Raw genomic sequence first — 25,671 nt, forward strand, 5'->3', positions numbered from 1 at the left:
ATAGCTTGTTCCTCTCACAGCATTCAGAGCATCAGTTCTTAGAACTGTCTCTTAATAGACCCCAAATGGTTTCACAAATATATACAGGATGAAGGACTTAAGGGTGGATAAAACAATGGATACAATAATTGTTCCTAAGGAAAGGGAATTTATGTCTGCTAAAATATATTTTATTATAAAGAAACTAAAATTATTAGTACTGAGATCAATTTCCACCTTACTGTGCATTAGGATCTTTTTAACTTAGTTAACTTAGTCCACTTTTAGTCATTGGACTTTGCATTCATTTGATATTTGAACTGAGTCACCATGTGAGCTAATGCTTAAGCTTTATGCAGCTTTCTGAAAGACAGCATCTCTTCAGGATGGGATGGTAGGAATTCTAGTTTTTAACACAGATTGTTTTGAACACTCCAAAGTTATCCAAGCGGGTATGCTACTAAAATTCCCTCTACAGTTGCACAAATGCAAATCCAGACTGTGCTGTCTGAGTCATGACACAGTCTTAACACATTCTTTGGGTATCTTCATCACCAACTTTTTTTTTTTTTAAGACAAATACAGTTCTCAGTGAGACCTTTACAGATGCTTTTTCACAATCTATCTATAGTCATACACTCTGCACTTGCTTGTAAATTAAGAGAACAGAATGTTAAAACATTCCCATTGCTCATACATCAACTGGTCAATGTGCTGTATAACCAAAACAATGCAGGTCATAGAATCACAGAATACCTCAAGTTGGAAGAGAATTCAAGAACCACTGAGTGCAACTCCAGGCTCCACACAGGACCACCCGAAAATCAAACCATGTGTCTGAGAGTGCTGTCCAAACGCTTCCTGAGCTCCGTCAGGCTCGGTGCTGTGACCACTGCTCTGGGGAGCCTGTCCCAGTGCCCGACCACCCTGTGGGTGGAGAATTTTTCCCTAACCCTCAGCCTGACCCTCCCCTGTCCCAGCTCCATGCCGTTCCCTCGGGTTCTGTTGCTGTCCCCAGAGAGCAGAGCTCAGCGCCTGCCCCTCTGCTCCCCTTGTGAGGGAGCTGCAGGCCGCCATGAGGCCTCCCCTCAGCCTGCTCTGCTCTGGGCTGAGCAAACCATGGAACCTCAGCCGCTCCTCATCTCCTCTAGACCCTTCATCATCTGTTGCCCTCCTTTAAATTAAAGACTCTTTAATAGTTTTATGTCCTTATGAGCAAGTATAACACAGAGCTGTAAAAATTTAGGGCACAGACTTAGGTACTTTACTTTAGGCATTCGTATTTGGAAACTAGAGTTAGTGGTTGACTCATGAACTGCAACTAAAGGGCAGAATTTTTCCATCAGATATATGCATAGGATTCTCCTTGAAGAGAATGAAAAGCAACTAGTGTGGTGTTGGTATGATTTATCCCACATAAATCACTTTTTCCTTTAATACTTCCTGTAAGTAATTTCTACATGACTGGGCACACAAAAGTTCTTTTCTGACAGCTCTTCTGCTCTCCTTTTCAAATACGTTTGCTTACTGTTGCATACCCTGGATTATTAAATTGAAACCATATTTTGATTGTTGTTAGAAGTACATACATCATCGAAGTCAGCAATGATCTCATTTAGCAGCCTGAGACATTCCAAGCCTTCCTTATTTACATCAGATTCTGTGTAAAATTCCTTGAAATCCGGAATAGAGGCAAACATGACACAGACACAGTCATATGACTGATGATACAGATCCTGTCCAAAAGAAAACAGAAGAGAGAAAAAAAACACACTCTGTCATACCCAGCACTAAACAAAAGTTTCCAAAATAAACTTATGTGGTGTCCTGGTTCTGAAAAGGGAGGTGGTGGAGCCTTAAGGCAGTGTTCAGATATTTTTGCATTTAGTTGTATTTATTGTTTTTTAAACAGTGTATAAACCTGTTTATTAAACAGACTCAACATAGTCAGCTGAAAATGTTCTAGTGATTTAATGTTACCCCTTTATTCTCCTGAACATTAACTTAGTAAACATAAAATGTTCACTAATTTAGTAGATAGGGCCCACTTCTGAGGCTTCGCATGCAGAGAATTTCTTTTTGCTTGCACGACTGAGAGCACATTTTGCAAAACAATCTTTAATTTATTATTAGCTGTATTATTATAATGACTAGAAACGACTAGAAAACTGAAGCAAAATCACAACCCCAATGCTACAAATGCATAATGCGACACAATCCTGATAGTTCCTAATCTAAAATGACAAGACGCCTAATAGGACAAAATAAATGTCATTTCTTTTCCATAACAAGGAGCTGAGGCAAAGATAAATAAGTCACCTGAACTTAAAATTACTTATGTCAGATTCTCTATTGCCTTCTGTGACCACTGAAATGAGAGTACATCTGCTCCACAGGAAGCCCCTGGTGCTAAAAAATGACCACCCCCCCACGTCTCTTCAGTTTCATCTCCAATGCCCTTAATCATTAGAATCTCTCTCCTTTCAGGACATATTTATGTCCTGAAAAAAGAAAAATAAATAAATAAATAAATAAAGAATATTTATCAAATTAATGTTTTTTAAAAAAGTATAGAAATACATACACAAAGTTAACCACAGCAATAAAAGATGTAAGTTAGTATAAAGCCAAATCCTGCTCAAGGTATTTGAGTGGAGCATGGATTTCAATACTCTAGTGAATAAGGTGATTCTGTGAATTTTTGATTCTGTGATTTCAAAAAGGATCAGATATTATTTCCCTTGTTATTTATCCGTTTTGTTTGTTTGTTTGTTTGTTTGTTTTCCGTTTTCAATTCCACTTGCAGTATATTTTTCTCTTTTTAAAGAATCTCAAAGTAAACCATGCCCATACTCCCCAAATATTCAGTCTTTGCGGCCTGCATTTTGCTTCACATCTATCTATTTCAAATTTATCTCAGGCATGTCTAGGCTGAAGTTACAGTAACATTTGCTTATAAATATTCTTAAAACATAAGATCTGACATGCTGAGTGCTCTCCATAGACCAGTTAGCAGAAAAGGCACAGAGATTACATTCTGTGGTTTATATTGGTTCTGCGTCTATTTCCTCAAGTCACCCTCTCAGTAACTTGACTTCATTGGTGGGTGAAGGAATTCAGGCCACACACATGCTGCAGGCTTTTAAAATAGGGAAGGGGCTGCAAAAAAAAAGTTATATATATAGGGCTTGGTAATGGAAGGAGAAATTCACAGTGTTATATAGAAGACTGGAGCGAGAGAGGAGTATTTATTTCAGAATGTAGATAACTAGCTTTCAAATCGTGGATTATTACACGTTCTTTTGAAACTTGACCTGACAAAATAAACAATCTGTATACATCTGTGATGAAATATTTTTTCACCAAAAAAGAAAATGTTCATATTCCTACCAGCTAAACAAACCCAGTAAGTTAAACCCAGCCAAATTAATAATACTGTTGTAAATAATACTAACACACAATTCTATTATCCTAGGGATTCTGTGACATTAGTAGTTAATTAGTAACAAAAGGCTGTTTCAATTTCCAAGATTAACATTAGATAGCAGCTTTCTGTTTTATTTACTTTATTGAACCCTGCATCCTGAGAAAGTAAAAACCAACAGAATTGCTTATGAGATATTAGTTGTAAAGTTTGTGAAAAAGACAAAATCTCGTCACAGAGCTGACAGTGAGGCACTGCCATATCTGAAATAGTACACGGAAATACCATGTACAGGTTTATTTGAGAATATAAATTCAAGTCATAAGGATTCATGTCTGCTAGGTGCTACAACTGAACCCTTAGAGAAAAAGAAAACTAGCTGCACAGGGACATGACAGAGGAATACATATTACTGAGTAATATGAAGTCCAGATGGTAGAAGATGGGATTCTTTTTACCACCTCATAATACAGGAACCAGAAGACAAATAGGACATTTGGAAATAGAACATGGAAAAAATATTTTACATGTGTGAGATATAAATGTATAGTACAATGCTATTCAACTACATGAAAGACAAGAGCTTAGGGAGTTAGAAACCTTAACTCTTATGGAAATACTAGAAAAATGCATAACTAGGAAGTATATAAAAACATTTGAAAAAAAAATTGCCATCAAATTTACAGGCAAAAGCAAAACAGGTGAATACCACGTTAATATGCAGCTGCTCCTACAACTGCTGAAGTAGCCTGCACAGGGCCATGCAGGTGACTGCATGGCAACTCATGTCTTATTATTTCCACTGAAAAAACTGTTGTCACTGAAAGCAGAAGTATCACCCAGAAAAAATCGTGGTAACGTGTACAATGAACAGTCATAAGGAAGAGGGTATGACTAAGCAAAAAAAAACACAGGAGCAGTAATTCAAATAAACTGCTGTTGTGACACAGAAAGTGTCAGTGTGCTTCATGCTGTTGGCTGTCCATGCAGTGGGGACAAACAGCCTGTAAAAAAGGGTTGCATGCCTGAGTGTTACATTTATAAACTCAAATCTATAACCAGAGTTATTACTCTTTCCTCTTCTCCACCTCAAAAACAAATACAGAATGTTGTATGTGAACACCTGTCATGCTGAAGCTCAGCAGCAGTGTCCCATTTGTCCTCCTTCCTCTCTCAACAAGGGGCAATATCCATCCCTACTAATGCTATATAACACAGTACCAGCACAGAAACAACAAATAGCACTGTTTATAGCCATGAGTAGTAATTGTGACGGTCACAATAAATGTCAAGCAATTTTAAATAGGCATTCCCAGATAGTTTATTGCAATCATTCATAATAATAAAGGCTGTGGCAATCAGGTGTCTTAATTTTCCTATGAGTACTTTTCTTGAAAGAGTACTCTCCAAAATGTTTAATCAGAAAATTAAATAGAGCACCATTCCAGGAAGGAATGACTTTATTTCAACAAAAATAAAATCATTCTCTTCCACAGTCAATCCTTTTTTTATCCTTCCTTTTATAACATCTGAATTTCTGCTGGTGGGCCTTCCTTACTGTCCCCTCTTCACCAGTGCCTAGAGACCTTCTCAGGATGAAGGAGGCTAACTGGTCCCCTTTCCTTGGCTCATGAAAGGCTAGAGGTTGGCTTGTCTGGGGCACAATTTCTGCTGGCTCTGTCCGGCAGCTAATGAAACAGGGTTCCTCTTGCTAGGTATTCAGCTCAATAATGTGCCTGCAAGTTAGCTTGCAGCACAAAGGCTCCTGGGTACTTCTTAGTCATAGGGAAGCTGGATGCTAACAGCACAAAGGAGTAGGGTGCAGAGGTCAGTCACAGAAGATACATCTAATCCTGTCCCCGTTTCCTGCTTTTCATTTTATATTTGTTCTTCTGTCTCTCACCTAGAAAGTACCCTATCTGGTACCCAGCATACAGACAGAAACACAGCAAATACATACAGCAGAAACACAGTTCTGGAGTCTCTGATAGAGCAAACAGACTTTTATTACATTTGCCTGCTTTGAAATAATTTTGCTTCTACCATATCAGCATTAGTCAACATGTGTCCTGTTATGAAAAGACCTTTGTTGGTCTTTTAAAAGCACGGTCCCACTGCTCCCAGTTAGCATTTATCCACACATTTTTTCCGTTTCATTCCTGCTGCATTCATTCAGCAGCATACTTAGTCTTCCCTTTCCTTCACACAGCTGCATGCACAAAACTCTAGGATGGCAAGTAGTATTCAGAAACAGACTATTCATCCATTAGGTTAATCTTCATCTCAAAATCTTCAGTAGAAAAGAATATACATAAACATACTAAAATGACTGCCACTAGGGAAGACAAAGAAATTTTAATTCACTATCTAATTACCTAAATATCCACAGAAAGAAAGTAAAGGTTTGATCTGTTCCAACATATTTTGGGGTGTATAAACATACACATATACACAATATTCTTTAAGGCTTGATACATCCTTGCAGATGCTGAAACAAATCTGAAGACATGCCAGATGCTTGTGTTTGTGAACATTTCCAAGAATTTGAAAGGTTCTTGCCTCTCTGAAAACTGTGCTTAAAGACAAACAATGCAAAAAAAAAAAAACAAAAACAAACAAACAACAACAACAACAACAACAAAACTTCAAGATTGTTGGATTTTTACGTTTTTTTTTGTTGTTTTTTTTTTTTTTTAAAGGGATGCCACTAAAATGGTATCAAACCATTCTTTCTTCAGCCGACGTGATAGACTGGAGAGATCAGCACAGTACAATTTCTCATCTTCACTAAATTTACTAAAGCTCATTCCAACCCAAGAATCTTGAGGGGTGACAATATAAATCCAGCTGCCAATACAAGGGTGAGCAGATGGTGCTGCTCTGCTGGGGAGCTGAGATGGAATAGCACATAAATGAGAAAGCAATCTCCTGACGGTTTGCTGTGTTTAATGCCTGAGCTAAACTGGAGCTGAGCCAGCTTGGTTTTCAGCCAAGGTCTTCACTGGATTCAAAGGAACCCCACAGTAGTTTTCATTTGACATTAGCTACCAAACAAATATTTGCAGGTAATACTAAAGTACTGATAATAAAGTACGTTATAGTACTGCTTAATGCAAACCACAGTGAAACCAAAGGGAAAACATTGTCCTTTTTGACTCAGGAGATCAAAATGAATTCCTAAAGCTGCCCTCTCCCCTCTTTTGTCAGTTTTGGAACTATTGTTTTGTATGCAGTTCAAACGACTGCATTTAAGATCTCTAGAAACTGCTACTCTCTCTAAATATTTTTCATTTTTTCGTCCTTCTTTTCTTTATTAAAACTATAAAGCAGTATTAGAAGCAGATCTGAATTGCGCTGAAGTCAACAAGGATCTTTTGGATGACTTTTGTGATGCTTGAATTAGGTCAATAAGCAGTGAGTAAACAGGTATTTCAGTGTTTAGAACCTTCTTCTAGAATTAAAATAGCCACTTTTTCAGGGAACATGTTTATTTTCACTTCACTAAGCAAGGTCTCCAGTCACCAGAAGCAAATTCAAAATGAAGATGCAGCTCCACTCTAATCACAAAGGAAAAAGTATCTGAATGCATATTAATGCATGTTGAAATAATTTCACATTTTTTATTTCAACATACTATGGTGCATTCAGTGCTATAATGTAAGCTTTTCAGGAAGGTAAGGGAGAATAAAAATAACTAAATTATAATCTGAGTGTATGGACCTACTGTTCAACTCAGCATTAAGTGGTATTTCCACAACATGCTGCCTTCATACAGAGCAGAGGATATGTAGAGATGTCTCACCTCATTCTTCAGATTTCTTGCCAAGAAGTGTTCAGCTACATGGGCTGGAAGCACATTCTCCAGAAGCACACGATTTAGGTTCTCCATGGTTTCAATCTCCTCCCGCTCTTTTTTGAACTTGTTCTTCCACAGGAAGTCTAACCTACAGTAATATTCATTCTGTTACAAGAGGACACAGAGGTAAAGAAACAATAGGCATCTTGTCCTGCTGGAGTACAGGTTTAAGAGACAAAATAAGCACAGTACATCACTCCTACAAGGATATTATTTGGTCACTGAAGTACAATTCCAGATCCCACAGAGATCAACAACCAGACACACAGTATGTGGCATACATTTCATTGAATTTATAACTGTTCTCCACTGTCCTCTAAAAAAAGGCCCACAAAAAAGCCCAGGAATAAACAAAAAGTTGCAAGGCGCCTTAACCAATGGAAAATTTATGTATATACTTTCAGGCTTTGGTAGAAATTCATCCCACAGATGAAATATTGTTATGGAAACAGTTTACAGTTTTGCAACTTAAATATCTGAAGTGTGGAATTCCACTTACTCTAATGGGCACTTCAGGAAGACCCTAACTTTTACCAACTTTAAGTTATGTAATGCAATCAGTCTGGTAAAAATGGGGTAGTAGAGGAAAGAGAAACCTATTGCTATACTTTCAGTTCTTCATGAAACACATTTTCTCCTTCTAGTATGCATACAGCAAAAGCTTTACTGGTTTTAAAATAACAAGAGATTTTTAAATTGGAATTTTTTGAAGATTATAAGAAACGGCCCAGTCAGGTGGTTGTTTGTTTTCTTTTTGTGTTTCAAAACTGATAGTAATACTTTTATCCTTCTCTTATTTTTGTACCAGAGTTTTCATTATATAGAAATGTATAAAATTCCTGGAATATTAGTATTTTTGAAGATCCAATTTCATTAAAAAGATATTGAAAAATGAATTAAGTCACATTTTTCCAGGGCCCTCTGTATTTCTTTTCAATAATGTAAATGCTTTGTGGTAAATTCTGTGGCATTATTTCTACATTAAAGACTCCACTGGACTATCTCATTTGAGTTGATATAAATCAAGAGCTATTTCAGCGTTGTCCAATGGTTTAACACTACTCTTCAGCCTCAATGAAGACTAAGTTATTAGCAAGGAGAACATAATTATGATCACAATCTTATATTAAAAAAAATAAAAATTCTAGCCATTATTATTAGTAGTCAGTAACTGTTCACATAAAAACATGAGAGTAGTCCTTCTGATTGGATGTTTGCTGCCTCAGCTCAAAATGATTCATAGATACTTTCTTGAGATCACAGCCAAAGACAAGTAGAAAGTTGAAATGAGATGGTATTAAAATGATTTTGCAAGCCTTCAAAAAGCTATGAAGGTAAAAATTGGTGAAGCAAAAAATCCATCTGCTGAGAAACTGTAAGATGAAAAAATATTAAGAGAGAAACCATGCCTCTACTAAATGCATAGAGAGCAATGCAGTCAGGTTTCTTTAAATTGGTTGAAAAGTCCTGGGTATTGTTGGGTATTGTTTAGATACTTAATTAAAAACTGACCATATGATGCAAAATACATGCAGTCATTTTTTCAGAATGTCTGTTTTATTTTTATATTATTATTTATATGCACAAGTTCCACACACATATGATAAACTTAAATGCCACCAACTGTATTCATGCAGCTAAAATCCAATAAACTGTCTTGATGCAGCAAAAATCCAATAAAATACTGGGATGCCAAAATTATTTGCATAAATTTTAAAAAGTAAACTGCAAGTCTGGCATAAAATCAAAATTAGGTATCCATATATTGTACCAACTTTGTATTGAAAACAAAAGGAACCAGATAAGCTGAAGTCTTCAAAATAATGTTTATTTTTAAAGATCTAATATTAAACAAATAATTTATTTAGTTTTATTACTTATTGAAATATAGGCTGTGAAAAAAATGGTAAAGAGATCTCAGAAATCAGCAAAAAAGCAGAATGTACTCTACAATTTGTTTTGAAATTAAAAATGTCAAGGTATATTTCAAAATGTGTATTCAGACTTAAAAACATGTAAACACTACCTTAGTTTTTTAAAATTCTGGGTTTCTGTTTGTATGATGTACCCAATTTAGTAGACATATGTCATTAAAGAACCTATTAAAACTTTATAGCCTTAAAGTCATCTGAAAACCAAGATTGCTTCCTACTTTACATGTTATCTACAAAACCTTTTTAACATATCACCATGAAAACAGCTCAGAATGGCTCTTGTACCACAGCAGGCACAATTATCATGGAGATACAAAAACTTGCCTTCTTCACCTTACTCTATTTTACTTGACAGCAGTTCCCAGCTGGTGTGCATAGTGGAACACCCAGGGAGGGATGAAGGACACTGCATTCCTCCAGGCAGCAGAGAGCAATTGGCTTCATTTAGGACAAGACACTGCCATGCATCTACCACATAACACCACTGACTTTGAACCAGTTGGGTGTAACAAGAACCAATCCATGTCTCATTGCTTGACTGCACAATATGTTATCTGTATTTTTAAATTCTAGTGCAACACTCAACTGGGTCTATTTTCAATATTTGCCTCAGAAAAAGGAAAAAAACTGAATGAACTTTCTCTTATCATTGCAGCAAAGTCACACAGAAAGTCAAGACAAGCAGCTCATGAGTCTTGCATGCTATTGCATTCAGCACAGGGGCAGAGTGATGGTAGCACTAAAGCAGATAAGATCACTGCAGAGAAATTAAGTGGGGGTTTTCATTCAAGTGAGGTAGTTAAGGAGACTCGCTCCATCTCACAGCCATTACTTACAGACAGTGAGTCTGAGAAACTGCCTCAGCATGGAGCAGCAGCAGAATACGCTCCTCAGAGCATATGAATAAATGTTCGGATGTTCTCAGAGCACATGAATAAATTGATCAACAAGAAGTCATCAGCTCTAAAGTAACTGCAATGAAAAGCTGCTGGACTGAAACTTGAGGTGGGTAGCCTTATTCAAAACAGCCACAGTATTGGAGAACTGACAAATGGCAAGGAAGCAATGCAAATCTTTGGAAAAAAAAATGAGGTGCCAGTGGGAAGAAAACAGCAAGATACTTTGGTAAAAGCTATGCTAAAGAAAAGAACTATTTAGAGATATTCACTATAGCTGATATAATGGGGAAGAGTTGATACTGTCTCTTTAGACATGCCTCCAACTCTTCTGTTAACAGAAGCCAATGGCATGTGAACTGCAGAATCACTGAATGGTTTGGGTTGGAATGGACTTTAAGGATCACCCAATTCCAACCCCATTGCCATGGTCAGGGATGCCACCCACTAGACCAGGTTGCCCAGGGCCACATCCAACTTGGCCTTGAACACTTCCAGGAATGCGGCATCCACAGTTTCTCTGGGCAGCCTGTGCCAGTGCCTCACCACCTTCTGAGTGAAGAATTTCTTCCTAATCTCTAATCTAAATCTCCCCTCTTTTAGTTTAAAACCATTCCGTCTTGTCCTATCATTATCTGCCTGAATAAAAAGTTGCTCTCCATCTTCTTTATAAGTTTTAAAAAGTACTGAAAGGATGCAATGAGGTCTCCCCAGAGCCTTCTGTTCTTCAGGGTGAACATCCCCAGCTCCAGTGAATAGGAGTGAACTTTTAAATAAGTGTTCATTAAGTTCTTTCAGAAAAGACTTTTTAAAAGACTACATTATGTAAGAAAAAAAATAAACCTTTCATAGAATAAAAGCTAGCTAAAAAACAGAACAGAGACTACAAATAAACATTTTTCACAGAATAGGGAAGTTACCATAAACATCTGGGCAATAGAACAGCCAGTGAATTTCAGTGTTTATAAACTCAGTATAATAAATCATTGGAAATACAAAATATTCACTCAACACACAGTATATAAAGGTATATATAATATTAGGTACAGATGAGAAAAAAAAATCACATGCTACATCAATATTGGTAATTCAATATGGGTCATAAGAGAGGCTTAATGCTCATCAGGGCTTAAATGTGAGCACACTTCTTATGGAGCCCAGCCTATGCCACTCTGCATTTTCCATGCAGTGCCTGAGCAGGGGTAGAGAGTTTGCATTCTCGATATATAGCCTGCGTGTTGCCAGACTGTTTCAGGAACTCTGATGGCATGGCTGCAGACTGGAATGTGTCATTCAATCTCTGTGCCACGGAATGGTTCTAATCTACACTGCTACAACCATGGAAAAAAGCAGTTCTGCTTTCTCCAGCTTCACTTCATGCTGCTCATGCCCATCCTGTGCTGATTCTTTTCGAACAAGCATGGATGCAGCCACATCATAAAACCAGATAAGGAAATGGATCTGGCTGAAAACCAAACATTTTCCAGGGTTAATTTTTAAGCCAGATCATTTCCCTATTTTGGGCCACTGTACAGTTCTGCAGACAGCTGTGCCAGCACAAATAAGGAGATACAAAGATAAGAATGAGTAGTTGAGGGAAGGACTGCGTCTTTCAGTAGGAACGTCGGTTATGCAGCTAAGAGTATTAGTTGAACCTAAGAGTTAACTTTACTCATATAACACGTAAGGATACACCAGCTCTGCCTCCCTCCATTCCCATTCAGCCAGAGGCATGCTCCCTTTCCTGTTTTTGGATCAGTACAGGCATCTGTCTGGCCAGCAGTGAGCAGGCTCACAGGGCTGGGCTTGCAGGGAAGCATTCATTTTTTGTTTAGATGAAATTTCTGGTAACTCACTCTGGAGGCAGAGAAGCACCAGTGCAAGGATAAGGGAAGTGGAAAGAACACTGTTTTCATAAGTGGCTATTGTCTTCAGCATTGTTAAACTAAGCAGATATTTTGAAATGAGAAAGGCAAAGTTATTAACTGCAAGGTCAAAAACATGTGATAGCAAACAGAGAAATGACTCATATGTTACCCTCTGTGGAAGAAAGGTGCTGGGGTAGGAAAAGGCTCAATCAGAACTATAATAAGAGGAAGACTGCACTTGGCTGTAAAAACATCTCTACTAAATCCATGATTTTTGCTGTTCATGAGAGCTGGGAACATTATTTCCCAGGTTTCTTTGTCCTTGAGAACACAAGCTGCAACGTCAGAGACTGCTGTCACTTTGTGAAAAATGTTCTTTGACTCAACATTTCTGTTTGCCTAAGTAGATGCTGGTGAGTAACGTACTGGGTTCCTCCAATTTCCATAAATACATTTGAGATGAGATGTCCAATATCTAGGGGAAAAGCATGCAGAATAAATGCCATTCATCATTTCTCCTGAAGGGAAGGTGCAAGAATGGGTAATTATTAATGTGGAAATGTAGTGTAAGATTTTGCCAACTGCTGTGCGCTTTTTTGGGTAAGGGAATTTTACTTATTCCTTATGATGAATTTGTGAAGGTTGAAAGGTTGTCTAAAATCTAAGAGGCAACAGGAATAATGCAGAAAAAATCTATCCAAAAGCTCCCTATTTTTCGAATTTAACCAACCGATCTAGAAGATTTCTAAAAGATGTTGCCTTTCCTTATAAGCACTGGCCCTGTGAAACCTTTATACTATTACAGGGACAACACAGCTGTAGATATTATTAGGACTTCAGAACAGATAGAAAGCTAGAGCTTCAGAAGAGATAGACAGCAACTTTCCATCACTGTCCAAATCAACAGTGTGTCCAGTGAATGCACTTCTTGCCCCTTTTTTAATAATAATAATAAAAAAAAAAAAAGCAAGCAAACAAACAAAAACACAGTAGATTGAGTAGGGTTGAGAAGAACCAAACAGTGGGCAGCTGAATGCCAAAGGTTATGGCCCATACCAGAAGCAGCAGAGAAACTGCTTGTTAGGAATTCCCTCCTCTAATCCCACTTCTTTTCACAGTAGGATTAGGACACGGACTTGGCAAAGATCCTGGCAAAGCAGGAGGAACAGGAAGGAAAATCAGGCTATTTGCTGGAAGGAGAGGCTTTTTCTCTTTGTCCTTATCCCAAGCACTTACTACCAGTCAGTGTCGCTAGCAGTAACCTGAAATGGCAGGTCTTAGCTCAGGTATGTGAAAACTAGCTCATAATATTTTCTAGTTATCAATTAGACTTTGCTTGAGAATGTTTGAAAACATAGGTTTTTTTACTCCTTTTTCTATAAGGGAGAATAAATTAATAGAAAAATCAAAGGCAACAGACTGAAGAGCCATGAACAAGCAGTATCATGATGAAGGTCCTGAACCTATAGCTCTGAAAACAAAGATTTTTGACATTAGAGGCTCATTTCTCAATAGGTGTGACAGGCAGAGAACAACATGCCATGCCCACACTGCTGCAGTATGCAAAACAGAAACCTTCTTATTGATGTGACTGAGCACACAAAGAAATCCTGAAGATGATGCTTCTTTTCTATTTTTTCTTGACATTGTGCCCAACCCCTTTATGTGACACCTTGGATGTCAGGGCTCCCTGGTGTGATGAGGCATTTATCTCTGTTTCCGACTGGAAGTAGCTGCGTTGCAGCCCTGCTCTCTGCTATTATTATCAAATGAGCCAATTCCAGTACGATGCTGGTAGTAAGGTTGATGACAATTTTTATTGAAACTCAAGAATGTTCCCCTACAGCAAAAACTGGAGAAGCTGCCAGAGAGGAATTTTTTATCTAGTAACCTGAAGGGCCAGCTTGGCAATTTAAATGACAGTCATTGTGTTCCATGGAATTGTAATGTAAATGAGCGACTTAAGGACAGTATGACACAAGATCCTTCCCAAGTATCCTACCGCAGGCTATGGCTATACAGGCTGCTCTTGAGACCTCACACAGATTGCCTCTTTTATCTCAGAGCCATGTCTTGTGCACTATCTCACTTCTGGCATGATGAGCTTCTAGCCATGGATCACAGACAGGCCCGAGGACCTGGAAAGAGAACTACCCTGACCCCTACTCTTCAGTATAAGGGTATAAGACCACCCACACCACGCTGGTACGGGAAAAAGCACAACTGGGTAATGAAAAGAGGACTTTCCTGTCAGTTAGTAGTTTCAGTATAACTGTGGCCTCAGTATGTGGTACTCTTCTGTGTGCATGCTACACTGTTTCTGTGTCTGCCTCAAACGGTAATAACTGTGAAGAAAATAGCTTGTAATTAAGCAACTAGGGAGATAGCAGATGGATGCAGACAGATGGGAGCACACTAGGAAGCTATGAGACAATATTGGTCAGCATGACAAGCAATAGTCACAGTGCACTATCAGTATAATGCCTACAGTCTTCATGACAGATATTGTGGTGTTACTGGTGAGTTGTAGGGGTATATTGGAAGGCATTAAAGGAAATGATAGCATTTTAGATGCTTCTGACACTCCTTTGCAAGGGTGTGGGGCAAAAAGGAATAAAGGTGCTTGTCAGAAAACCTAAAAAATCCCCGAGAAGGTGGGAAGCTGCATGTGGAGGTTATATTGTGTCTACTGATCCAGATGGAAAGAACTGAGCATCTTACCTGTCTACCCAAAACCAGTAATGTGACGAAGAATATAAACAAAGAAACTGAGCCCATTGTCTTCAGGTCTTTTAGTACTCCAGGCCTATAAAATAAAAACATAAGTAAAGCAAGCTGCTCAGAAGTTATAATTCATAATTTTGTTCTTCCATTGTATCACCTATAACAAAGACTTCAGAAGCCTCACTGAAAATTTACCATATGAATTTACATGTGCTGCAAAAAAGCATACAAAGAATAGGTTTACTATTTTTTTTCAATAGCAAAGACTGCATTTCTGAAGTAATAAGACAATATATTAGTTCTGAAAAAGTTGATTTCCTTTGGCTTGCAGCAAATATTCTTTAAGAGCCTTAACAACATTCAAACCCTCATCTCCCTAGTACCCTTTCCTACAAAGAAGCAAATTAATCCATACTGTACTTCCTATAGTATGTGATATACGCACGTTGCCCAGACTTGTTTATTTTATTCTAATGCTTTCAGGCAAAACATTAAATCCTGTATTAACAGCAACACAATAATGATTTTAGATTGTGACTTGTACAATATATAGTCAAATACATAGAAGAAACATTGTTCTATAACATAAGAACTTCCATTGCTGGTATTTCATTTACATTCATTTCCGAAGGACTGGAATCTTCAGCCTACCTTTTTAGAGGTGCCATTGCGTACATAAATTTGCTGTAGTCATCCAGCATGGGCCCATGAGTGTGCAGAAGGATAACGTTGTAGCCCACCAATGCAATCAACATTATCACCATTTTCAACTCATAATTTATCCTCAGGAAAACGGAACAGGAAATGAGCCCTAATATGCAGCTGTATATAAAATACTGGCAAAGGAAAATCAAGTGGTAAATATTTAGAATTGGCTGCAAAGTAGGCAATCACACATAACGAAGCGCCTAGACTAGTTGAAAAAATATATTAACTGACCACTTAAGCATGGTATCTATCACAATGTGTAAATCATAGTACATGGGACATTATGGTTTACAGATGGTCAATAACAATCAGATACTGGTATTTCATCAAATAGACCCCTTTTCTCATTAGGCTCAAATTCACCCTAAACTTAGGAGAATCCAGACTATCCTCCCCATTTCTGCTTACTAATTTTCACTCTTTGTGACTTTTGATTTATTCGTCTGTGTATCAGTAAGTGCTTGTGTGTGGGACACCACTGCTGGTGTGGGTCTCCTGCAAGAGGCTACTGCCAGCATAATGACAGATTTACTCCTGTGCCTCTGCATGGTTTTCACTCGTGCTTGAATACAATAACTACCCTCTATGTATTGCTGAGCATATGGGAAGATCAAAGTCAAAATGCTTGAAAATCTGTAAACAATTTAATTGCCCATTTTTGCAGTATATGTAAACTGTTGCAATACACACAGATGTTATGAACTTCACAGACTCTTGAAATATGATTAAGAAATGAAGAATATAGAGTGATTAACATGGCCTATGAATAATATGTCTATTAAAAATCTTTATGTCAAATCCACTTGACTTATGACTATTTAAGGATACATTCAATTGTTAAAAAAAGCCTTTTCTTTCCTATGTCATATTTATAAAAAAAAATTATGGTTGAAGTTGTGTTCCTGGAAAAAGATTTTATCTTGATACTCTCTAGAAATGGATTACAGCATCAAAATCAATGCTAAAGCAGAAATAATACAGTCCCACTAGAATCATTATCTTGGTCCTTAACATAGAGCACACCTTTGCCAAAGATTGTTCCTGAAAATTACAGTCCTGCATCTTGTAAGGAAATTATCTTTTCTTAAACTACAAAGCATTCTATTTCTAGATACGCTATTTTCAGACTACTGTTGATTTGTTGATGGCAGTACTTTTGACATAACCTGAATCACTGTATACTAATTTTGGAGGATCACTAAGAGTAATTTTCTCAGTGCCCATCAGACAGAATTGATCTGCCATATAAAACTTTGTTGTTATTATAATTTCCTTGCAGATATGCCTGAAGTAAGAAATAGAAAGAACTGTTCTTCAGAAACATGAAAAATAAAATTTCTCAGATTTTAGCATTTATAAAAATAACAGCATCCATTTTATATTCTATAGGGCAACCAACTTGTGAAACTACTTTGCCATTGAAAAAAAGCAAACTAAAGGCAGTCTCATATCTACAGTTTAACAAGGACCAAGAAATTTAGTATTCCAAGTGGAATAAAATCCCTCTTAGTGTTCCATAGGAATACATAGACCACACTGAAAATTTCAGTCAACATTTCAGATGTGGGTAGATTGGATGATAGAACAGTGGCATAGACATACGCCAACTCTGATACTGTATATTGCAATGCAAGACTCGAGTAAGCACCAAACCCCATGCAAAGCCACAGGCTTGGGGCAGAGTGGCTGGAAAGCTGTGCAGAAGAAAAGGACCTGGGGATGCTGGCTGACACTCACCTGAACATGAGCCAGCATTGTGCTCAAGTGGCCAAGAAAGCCAACAGCATCCTGGCTTGTACCAGGAATAGTGTAGCCAGCAGGAGCAGGGGAGTGATCTTCACCCTGTACTCAGCTCTGGTGAGGCCACACCTCGGGTGCTGTGTTCAGCTTTGGGCCTCTCACTAGGCCCAAAGCTGAACACAGGACATCCAGGCCCTAGAGGGTGCCCAGAGAAGGGCTATGGAGATGGTGAAGGGCCTGGACTTAAGTTGTATGAGGAGTGGCTGAGGGAACCAGGGTTGTTTAGTCTGGAGAAGAGGAGGCTCGGGGGAGACCTCATTGCTCTCTATAACTACATGAAAGGAAGGTGTGGGGAGCTGGGGGTCGGCCTCTTCTCACAGGTAACTAGTGATAGGACTAGAGGGAATGGCCTTAAGTTGCCCAAGGGGAGGTTCAGGTTTTCTGAGAAAAGTTATTTAGGATGTAGAAGATGAAGAGAATAAATCAATATGCTTCTAAATGAACTATATGCTAGTGGGGCTGAAATAATTCAAAAATCTGTTATTCTCTAATTTTAGATTATGTCATTAATTGATCTGTCAGCTCCTCCATTATAAATCACAGGAAGTTTATCTACATGAGTAATGCTTAAAGGTAAGACAGATAAAAGGGGCTGATATCCAGTTTAAGAAAACAAGCATTCATCAGCCTAAATGTTCAATATCTCATTCAGTAAAGTGAGAAGAATTTTATTCTCAGGTTTTTAGAAAACTTTCTAAGGATAAAAAGTAGTAACTCAGAAGGAGTTTTCAGCTTTTTCAAGCTAGAACTGAGTAGCTCAGCAGTGCCTTATGATGAAAATGTGTATTTGAGAGCTATTTAATAAACAAAACAAGGGAAAAAGAATTTAAAATACTTCTGCCAATCTAAACTTTTAATTATTATCAGAAATGACAGTTTAAAATAATTGTTATGCCAGTTTATCAAAGATAAAGTTTCTTTGATGAAAGAATGCATTTTAATAGTTTCAAACTTATAAATGTGCTAGTAATAGGAAGAGCTGACAAGCATCTTAGTTAAAGATGAAAACACAGGAAAAAGTCACACTAAGATTTTTTTAAGGTTGAATCTAAACATAAATATAATTCATGAAAAATGTATTATCCAGATGCTTGTTGGATAACTTAATACTAACAAAGAAAACACTATCTTTCAAGTAAGATAAAAAGGGGACCCAAGAACTGGCTAATTAAAAAACAAATAAAAAAATAAACAAATACAAATATGCATAGGAACAATTTATTTCTAAGTGCTTGTGAGTATGTCCATATATAGAGGCTGGGAGAAGGACTGCATCATCTCTTTGACCAACAAGGAAAACTTCATGTTAGGGCCAAGACGGAACATAGGCATATCTGTACCAAGTTTAGTTTACTTAACTCGAAAATGAGAAATAGAAACTTGTGCTCTATTGTCATGTTATCAAAGAGATGCTGGAAGTTTGCAAGTGCTACGGTTAGCTCAATTATTATTTTTTTGTTTTCCAGAAAAGTTCTATACCTGATTAACATCACGCTTTGGGGTGTGTCTAGGAGTATTTATCTTGACACAGTCAATAGTTATTTTTATGTAACTTGGTCAGGTGGGAGGTGTCCCTGCCCATAGCAGTGGGCTTGGAACTGGGTGATCTTTAGGGTCCCTTCCAACCCAAACCATTCTGTGATTCTGGGATTCTGTAACTATATGGAAACCAGCACACACCATCGTAGTACTGGTGCCACCAATTCTACATATAGACAAAATAATTTCCCATCTCCTATTGCTGCCTCCTGCTTTTTCATCCAAAGACTGCTGACCTACTGCTGGCAAAGTATGAAGCTTGTTATGTTCAGTTGCAGGTCTCTTGTAAGCCCTCTAAGAGTCATTGCTTTGTAGGATACAGATCCCATTTTTGTAGGAATGTCCTCCCTCCTCTTGCATGTGCCAGTGTGCTTTTGATCACAATAAAACATCTTATTCAAGTCAATTCAGATCTTTTTTACACAGTTTACCTGGTGGTATACGAGTGCTGTATTTCCTCCCTACCACCTTGCCTCTTAACCAAATACGCAATAATGACAGAAGTCTGCTGATCAGAGATCTCAATTTTACCATCAGGTGAACAATGAAAATGGTGAATATTTTCAGGCCTACCACTATTGCTTGTGAAACTTGTCTCCAGGCCAACCTTGTTCTCTCAGTGACAGGCATTTGGACCTTGCTCAGTGCAGTCTGCTTTACAGTCACTGCGTGTCCTCCTGACACCTCACAACACCTTTTGTTTAGGATGAGTGAGCTATGGTTCTTATCAGGCTGTTTCCTGAATTTTAACCTGACATTCACTGAAACACCTGTTTTCATAAGTACTAACCGCCTTTCCATTCCCACTTCCTTTCAAGGCAGTTGTGGGTGACTGAATATAAAACAAGCTTTTGAAGCAGTCTTTAGAAGTGGTTGGTGTTTAACTTCCAACAGATCAAGTGACATTCAATTTAGAATAATGGTTGTAAACAAACAAAGAAATGTAAAATGAACTTACCGGTAGGAAAAAACAGTTGTTTTGTATACACCACCGTGTCTGATTACCCAAATTAGGAAAACTTGTATTTGATGAATTAAGAACTGGGGGAAAAGCTTTCACAGCATTATCCAGGAAAAACTAGAGAAAAACAACATATAATCCATTAGCTTGTCAGCTGGTTAAGGTCAAAATAGAGAAGAGGAATGGAGAAGTGGAAAAAGCCTTGCCAGTAATTATTTAACTTTGGTATTTTGCTGCAAATTGAAATAGTAAAGGGAAAATGACATCACTTTGATTATGTATTCCTGCATGCTTCAGACAAAAACAACTTTGTAAACCTCCACAAGACACATTTGAATAAAAGACTAAAAGCTCTTTGTTACGTTATCTTCATACATCAGAAGCTCACACATGAGAGAGACAATGATGACATAAATTCAATATGAATAAACTTCGGTTTCACCTCAGCTGAACCTCCTATTTAAATATAGGAAGAAATAAAGAAAGAATATGAAGTCTTTACTAAAGTTGATTTACACAGGTGTAGTCCACCTAATAATTATGACAGCAAAATTGGTACAAGTCTTACTGAAACAGACAAACTGAACCAGTATCTCCTAGAGCATCAGATTCTGCCAGCTGATCTCACAAATAACCACCATTATGCAGTACCCCTTGATGTACTCTTGAAGTGAGCTCTCAATGAGTTATATTTCTCTGACAACACTAATTCCACTGCTTTGAACCTCAACACATAAACCATTTCAAAGTTCAACATCTTCGTTTTATTTATGACCAGTTCCTACATCCCTGTTCTTGTACTAATCTCACCCTTTAGCTTCCAAATAGCTCCTTCATTTCAGCCTTCATTATGCTCAGTAATCTATGCTTTTCCAATTTTTTTTTTTCCAAGAAAACAAGTTCTTCACTCCCCTGATCAATCTAGTAGTCTCCATCTGTACACACCTCTTTCAATTTAACCGTCTGGGTGACCAAAACTGCAAACACACTTCCCAGATTTTGAGTATTGCAATAACATTAATACTAATTCTGCAGAAAATATGTTTTCATACACCCTAGAGAAACAATTCCCTTGCCTACCATTATAAAACACTGTAGATAAAAACATCTAAATTGACATAATCACAGGTACTAACATTATGGTCAGCAAACACGAGGTAGTATTCCTCCACTGAGGCTCACTTGGCAAATTTCATTTATACTTGCCATGACTTAAGAGCAGTCAATGGATGGTTACTGTGATTCAGTCGAGTTGTCATTAAATTCACATAACTAATCAAAATACTCAATGCATCTCCATTTGATGAGCCTCCAACTTACATCAGAATTTCATGTTCCTAGTTTGTTGGACCAACCATAATCTTGCACTCTGTATTACTGAATTTCATCCTAGTTCTTCTATCTCAACTCTTCAGCTGACTTCTTCCTTTCTAAAATCTCAGACCTTCCTTCACAGACATTGCCTGCCACCTTAATCCTATCAGCAAATGTCACTGTGACTCTCATACACTGTATATGAAAATCCACACCCGGTGACCATTGCAGAGCTTCATGGGTTGCCTCCCTCTCACTTGTTATTCTCTGCATATAGCCGTTTTGTAATCTACCTCTGAATTCTTTCCCCATCCACATCTTCTGCAGTTTATCTCCTGTACCAGAGAAAAACTGCTCAATTCACTCAGATTAATCCATTCTGCATCAAAATGGTTATTGATTTACTAACTAACACCAGATTGAGTCAGCTACAGCTCTGCATAGCCAAGTCTTGAAAACTTCAAGGATACAGACTCCACACAATCTCCCTTGGCAACATGCCAGCCCTGTACTACATGCAGTGACTTTTTTTTTTGTTTTGTTTTCAAAGAGCATCCAACCTCCCAAACCACCTGCAGTCAGCATTCCTTGATATGTTTTGTGGTGCTTATTGAGAAGAGTTGGAAACCTTTATCTCTGAAACACCCCTTCCACAGATGCAGGACCAGCTGTGCACCAGAGGAGGTAATCAATATGCCAGCTGTTATGAAGTCTGCTTTACAAGAAACTGGCACTCCCTCCGGAGTACCTTGCAGAATGGGCTCACCTTCATCTGTACAGTGACACTTTCAGGTCATCTTCCTTCACTAGCATGCTTCTCTGTCTGTTTATGTGTAACTACACATAATTAACCAGTAGAGAACTATTCATTCAGGTGCTGTGTCAGTAATATAGCAGATAAAACACAAAAAATGTTAATAAACACCTACAAATTGTGAAATGTTCTTCTCTAAGTAATCCCAAGGAGCTCTAACACATGGAGTTGTATGCACATCTACCCCTTCTCACAAGATGAGTGAGTTAAATGCACGCTTTCTCTTAGAGTTGCATGGGGCACTCTACATGCAAACCCCTCAGGTACGGAGATGTGGGTGCTACAGCTTTACGTGTAGCTGCTCTCCACAATCTCTTCATGCACGTGAGGGTGAGAAAGTCAATCCACAAGTTCAAGCATAAAGACATACCCAAGGTGTAGGTAAAAGGGGTGACTTCTAGCAGTGTCAAACCAGGTTTTGATTGCTGCTGTTTCCACTCCATGAATTCTCGCAATTCTCTACTTAGTTTCAGCCTAATTCCTTCTCTAGTTCAAAATTCCTTCTGAAGCCCTGTGGTTAATGTTTAACCCAGCTGATGCTGGTCATCCTCTTTAACATGAACAGACCTTTTGGGCAAAGGTCCTACAGACTGCTCTAAGTATTTAATCCCTTTCCTCACCTCCTACTATTTACGTAGACATCCTCACCTTAATAGGTGCCTTACCCAGGTAATTTGCAAAGGGTGGACAATGAATCCTGTTAATAATGCATTTAACTTTTTTTTGCAAACATGAAATAATTGCATTTAGTTTCAGAATCCTGTCCCAGGCATGCCCACTGAGCAAAAGATTACATGTCATGAGGATCTGCAACATAATCATATTATATATACATAAATGTGTGTGCATATATATATATATTAATTTATATTAAGGCATTTTAATCTTGTTTTGAGCTTTGGTACAGGGCATTTCTGACCTATAAATGTATACACAGAATGCGATATGAAAGGTGGTGTATATATGAATACATAAATAAGCATAGAGAGGAATAAAAAGGATATGAAAGCGTTGTCTTCTCCCATGAGCCAAACAACACTTATTTCTGAATGATGTGTTTGTACTTGTCTTTCTCGTCTCTCATCAGTTATCTACATCTGCTATCACGCTTTGGAGATATATATTGTTCTTCAACATAGTATTTTTTTGTAAGAGACAGCTCAGTCCTACTAAGCAGTCACACCTACTCAAATGACTCAAATGAAAGCAATATTTTTTATGAATACCAATGTTTGCCAGGGAACATCTGAGCACACTACCATTAAATTCTCATTTTAACTTCATATATTCTAGCAGCTTTTTCTTCTCTTGTGTTTGTAAAATCTTCAATCTTCAGTTGTGAATTTTTTGTCTCACATGATGAAAATACCTGCTGTGCTGCTACGTCTTTCAATAGGAACCATGTGGTAAAAGATCCTCCCCTGATCACAGGATAAGCATGTTAGTGCATCTCTCTTGTTATCTGACCAGGAATCTCCACAAGTCTAACACATTCATTTTCTTACTAAAAACAAAGTCTACTTTTTCACGAAGGTACTTTAAACACTTCTGCATAATCCACAAGGCACCAGAACTTCACAATGAATATGGTCTGATGGCCTCTAAACACAGCCAAGTTGAATGGCTTGTATCTCACCTTACTAAGCAAGCAGGCTTGCTGATTTCCAGCTTAATGCACATAAAATAACATCCTATTAAGAAGAAGGAAAGGTGGCAGAATTTAGTATTAGAGTGCACTAATCAAAATGCACTCTGAATTAAAAAATTATGGAATAAAAAGTAAGATCTGCAAACTTTTAAGAGTTACTATGTGAATGGGTTGGCCCTGAGACAGGTAGGCAGGAGGGAGAGAGGTGGGAAATAGTCCTCCATTGACCTACTGAATCATATGGTGAAGAAGATGTAAAATTAATTGATCTGAGCATCTACCACAGTTAGTCCAACTGTGGTCAAAAACCTGCAGTCACAGGATGTCGTGCAACATCCATCTGTAAGGACAAATGCTACAATCAGTTTCTGTTTTCTAAGAAATGTGGTTTTGCACACCAGCAAGAAACCACACAGAACAAAGGTAAGCTGTGCATGAAGGAGCTGCTCCAGGACCAGCAGTTCCAGGGCAAAGATATGCTTAATGAATTGAAATACTTAAGCAGCAAAAACAAAGGTCTGACAGCACATCTAAATTTGCAGCTTAAGTTTAATTTGACCCCGTCATTATTTTCTCTTCTTTATTAAACAGAATTACACTGGAAATGGACATGTGAGAACTATAAGTATAAAAAGATCTTTGTCATTCCCCCTGTCTCTCCCCACTATGTCCTTGCATCATATGAATATGCAGCTCTGTTTTAAATTAATTTTCTGCTATTGCAGAAAAGCTATGCAATTTTCTCAAGACATGGTCTACAGATTTTATAATACTGTTGTAAACAAAGTCCATGCCTATTCTCTTGTTCAGCAAAAGATAGAGTGAGAAGAGCATACTTTTAAAGTATGGCAGAAGCATGCATGCCTGGGATTACTGGTTGAACTAGAGGATTTGTGTTTGCCTTAAAACAAACAAAAAGAAGCAATGACATGGCATCAGTCTTTTGTTTTAAGCTCTGAGGCAAGCCTGCAGGACTTTTCTAGCTCATTTCTTCTTTTTCTGCCAACTCTATAAATACCCATGTGGCTTGAGAGGAATTTCTGCTCAAAATACGTATCACCACTTCATTTGAAAATGCCAGTTGGTCCGACAGCTAAGTCCTCAGGTCCCCACAGGAATGGCAAAAGAATAATGTGGAGAATCCCAAATTCTGGTAGCAGTTCTCATCTTCATGAACTTACAAGCAGGAGCTTTAGGAGAGCCTGGAATGCTAAATACTTACTGAGGTTGTTCCATAATTTCATTTAATTTCTCACAGAAGCTCGTGTGTCAAGAAAAAAAAAAGCATACCTATTTAAGTATCTCTGTGTATCAGGCCCCAGCCTCCCTGTAGAGGCACTGGCAAGCAACTGTCATCTTCAGAGGTCCCAGGAGCATTCCATAAGAGAGGCAAGGAGCCTGCTGGGCCTTTACAGGCTCAGATACAATGAGGTGTGGTGTGTTCACTTTATGTCAGTTCATCTTTGCTGGACTGTGGAGCAAATGACTGTGTAACAGCATGCCTCTGTCTCTCCCTGCACAGTTGCAAGACACCAGAACTGCTGTATCTCTGCTAGCCCACTGTCTAGCATCACTAGTCCACTTCACTAGACTGATACTGATTTTTTATCATTTCTTAAATTCTGCCTGTAAGGTGGAATGGATTTGTAGTGGAGCCCTGCACATACCACTTAAATGCCATAACTCCAGCTGGGCATTACCTTTTCTCCCCACAGCTCTTAGGCCAGGCCAAGCTCTAGGCTGTGTCCATTTATGCTTCTTTAAAGAAATACATTAGGCACCCTTCAAAACAAGGTCTCCAATGTGTTAGGCACTGGAGGGACATATAATCAGAATGCATCTGCCAGAAGACCTTGTTTACTTAAAATACAGCACTGAGCAAGGTCAGCTACTGTATTAACAGAGTTAGCTACACTAAAAGGTAGATTAAAGAAACCTATTTTCTACTATGAGAATAGAAGCAAGTTTGCTCAATTATTTGTCATTGTTAAAACACGGCCATGAGTAAAGGGAAAACAATATCTGGCCAATGGTTGCACCTGTGCTTACAGATATGCGTTAAACAATGGAGCAAATACTCAAACCTGTCAATCTTCATATTTCAAAAGACATGTTTTTTTTTTTAAGAGAAAATACTCCAGTAGTTCAAAATTCACTGGATGAAAGACAGAAAAGCAAGTAACATCCTGACTCTGCATGCTGATAG

At 38.0% G+C, this 25,671-nt stretch overlaps 1 protein-coding gene across 1 annotated transcript in view; it reads right to left on the reverse strand.

The window, feature by feature from the left end:
• ADCY2 (adenylate cyclase 2) overlaps positions 1–25,671 on the reverse strand; it is a 212,804-nt gene that overhangs the window by 11,742 nt on the left and 175,391 nt on the right. The window contains exons 17-21 of the mRNA XM_082753106.1: positions 19,687–19,806; positions 15,333–15,517; positions 14,679–14,763; positions 7,206–7,364; positions 1,569–1,715 (exon numbers count right to left, since the gene is read on the reverse strand). Coding sequence (XP_082609232.1) covers positions 1,569–1,715; positions 7,206–7,364; positions 14,679–14,763; positions 15,333–15,517; positions 19,687–19,806 — 696 coding nt within the window. The remainder of the gene's footprint in view (positions 1–1,568; positions 1,716–7,205; positions 7,365–14,678; positions 14,764–15,332; positions 15,518–19,686; positions 19,807–25,671) is intronic.

This window comes from Aythya marila, assembly GCF_965140915.1.
Source record: "Aythya marila genome assembly, chromosome: 2".
NCBI classification, from domain to species: domain Eukaryota; kingdom Metazoa; phylum Chordata; class Aves; order Anseriformes; family Anatidae; genus Aythya; species Aythya marila.